At 52.5% G+C, this 1,641-nt stretch overlaps 1 protein-coding gene across 1 annotated transcript; it reads left to right on the forward strand. All coding sequences in view use genetic code 12, as the record gives it.

Annotated features, from left to right (window-relative positions):
• Positions 1 to 423: 423 nt before the first annotated feature.
• DIURU_000894 (uncharacterized protein) lies at positions 424 to 1,398 on the forward strand (the record flags this gene model as incomplete). The annotated part of the gene is made up of 1 exon (XM_034159192.1): positions 424 to 1,398. One exon carries the CDS (start codon positions 424 to 426, stop codon positions 1,396 to 1,398), a length of 975 nt encoding a protein of 324 aa, XP_034014306.1.
• Positions 1,399 to 1,641: the final 243 nt, after the last annotated feature.

The raw sequence follows: 1,641 nt of genomic DNA on the forward strand, positions 1-1,641 counted from the left end.
AAACACACCCGGCCATACTTGCCCATAATACGAGTACCAGCACTCATAACTGAGCCATTTTCGCGCAAACCCCATTGTGTCGCAGCATCGTCTACGCTGCTTCGTCAAAGCTCCCATGACGCAACCAATCAAGATCTTAATCTGACCAATTAGCCGCAGATCGCATTAGACGATGGTCAATCTAGATCTATACGTAGTCTCTGCTGCATGCAAATCGGCCGATTCTCTTTGCAACAGCCATTGTCTGATACAATGAACTTGTTGTATAGCAGAATGGTCACTGCGTCGGCGGACCCCCGTAATTTTTCGTAACTTGGCTGCCTCGTCAAAAAATGCAGCTTGCGACGGGGCGACAGCCTTCGTACAGGAGGTGGAAATATAAGCCAACGGCGTGCCCCCTATCCCAACTTCATCTTCAACATCATGCCCGTCCTCCCCTGCAACAACTTCAAGCGTCAATACCGTAACACCAAGCGGATTGCCATCGACTCCAGACCCATGTACACCCCGCACGGCATCACCAAGGTGGAAGCGAGAAAGAGCCTTACGCCCGCCAAAAAGGGCAAGTGGCTCATTGACACCTTTGGTGCGCCTCCTGCGTTCCTCAACAATGTTGCCGTGCTCAACTCGCGAAAGGTGAACTTGTCGACCCGGAGAAAGCAGTGGAACAAGCCAACCCCGGTGATTCCGACCCCGGTAATCCTCACGCCGTTGAACCCCAGAAAGCGGCGTACTGCAGAAGAAGATGACGACGGCAGTGCCACCTCTCTTCCAAAGAGAGCCCGTGGTAAGTGGGCGAGTTCCCCAGCGAAAGTTAAGAAGCACTTATTCATTAAGCACCCGATGCACCCGCAGCTTGGCGGGCGTCGGACTCCCTGGAGTCTGCCCACCCCCTACACTCCAACGATGTTGGGCGTTTTGAGCGAGATCGCTCGGCGGTGGAAGCAGCAGTTTAGTGGGGGCTCTTCTGGTATGATCACCAAGAGCACCATCAACTGGTGGATTTCCTTGTTCCCCAACTTGGTTCCCAACCCCGCTGGCCGTGACTGGTGGACCGTGTGCTTGTCGGGTTGGGTTTCCATCGACACCAGCAACTCCATGGTCATCTGTTCGCTTTTCCCTAGCATCGAGTTTGAGGAGCTTGCCAAGCTCTGTAAGGCTGTCAAAGACATGGGAGATCGCGAAATGACCATGACCTACGCCGATCACGACACAACCAAAGACGACGAAGATCATGACACCACTATGGACGACGTCGATTACGACACCACCATGGACGACGGTCTGGACGATATGGAGAAGGACCCACTCGGCTTTGCCCACCCCTTCTTCAACGCGGTAACGTACCCGTTCTTCAGTCTTGATCAGAACAAGTTACGCGCGTACTCGCGGCAATGAACCTCGAGAAGAACACCAACCAATGACCAGATCCGTGCCGTGTCAGCAACGCCGTTACGAAAAGGCTGCTTAACCAATCAGCAGAGCGCGTTGCCAAAAATTATCCGACTGGTAAGGAGGGTGCACACCAACCTTCTTCCTTTCGATGAGCCGACCCAATTGAGAAGTTAAAGAGATTAGAGAGACGTGACCCAAAAAACCAAAAAAAAAAAAAAGAGCCAACAGAGCCATTCAAATTCAAAA

The sequence above is a fragment of the Diutina rugosa genome (assembly GCF_008704595.1).
Source record: "Diutina rugosa strain CBS 613 chromosome Unknown scaffold92_size19856, whole genome shotgun sequence".
NCBI classification, from domain to species: domain Eukaryota; kingdom Fungi; phylum Ascomycota; class Pichiomycetes; order Serinales; family Debaryomycetaceae; genus Diutina; species Diutina rugosa.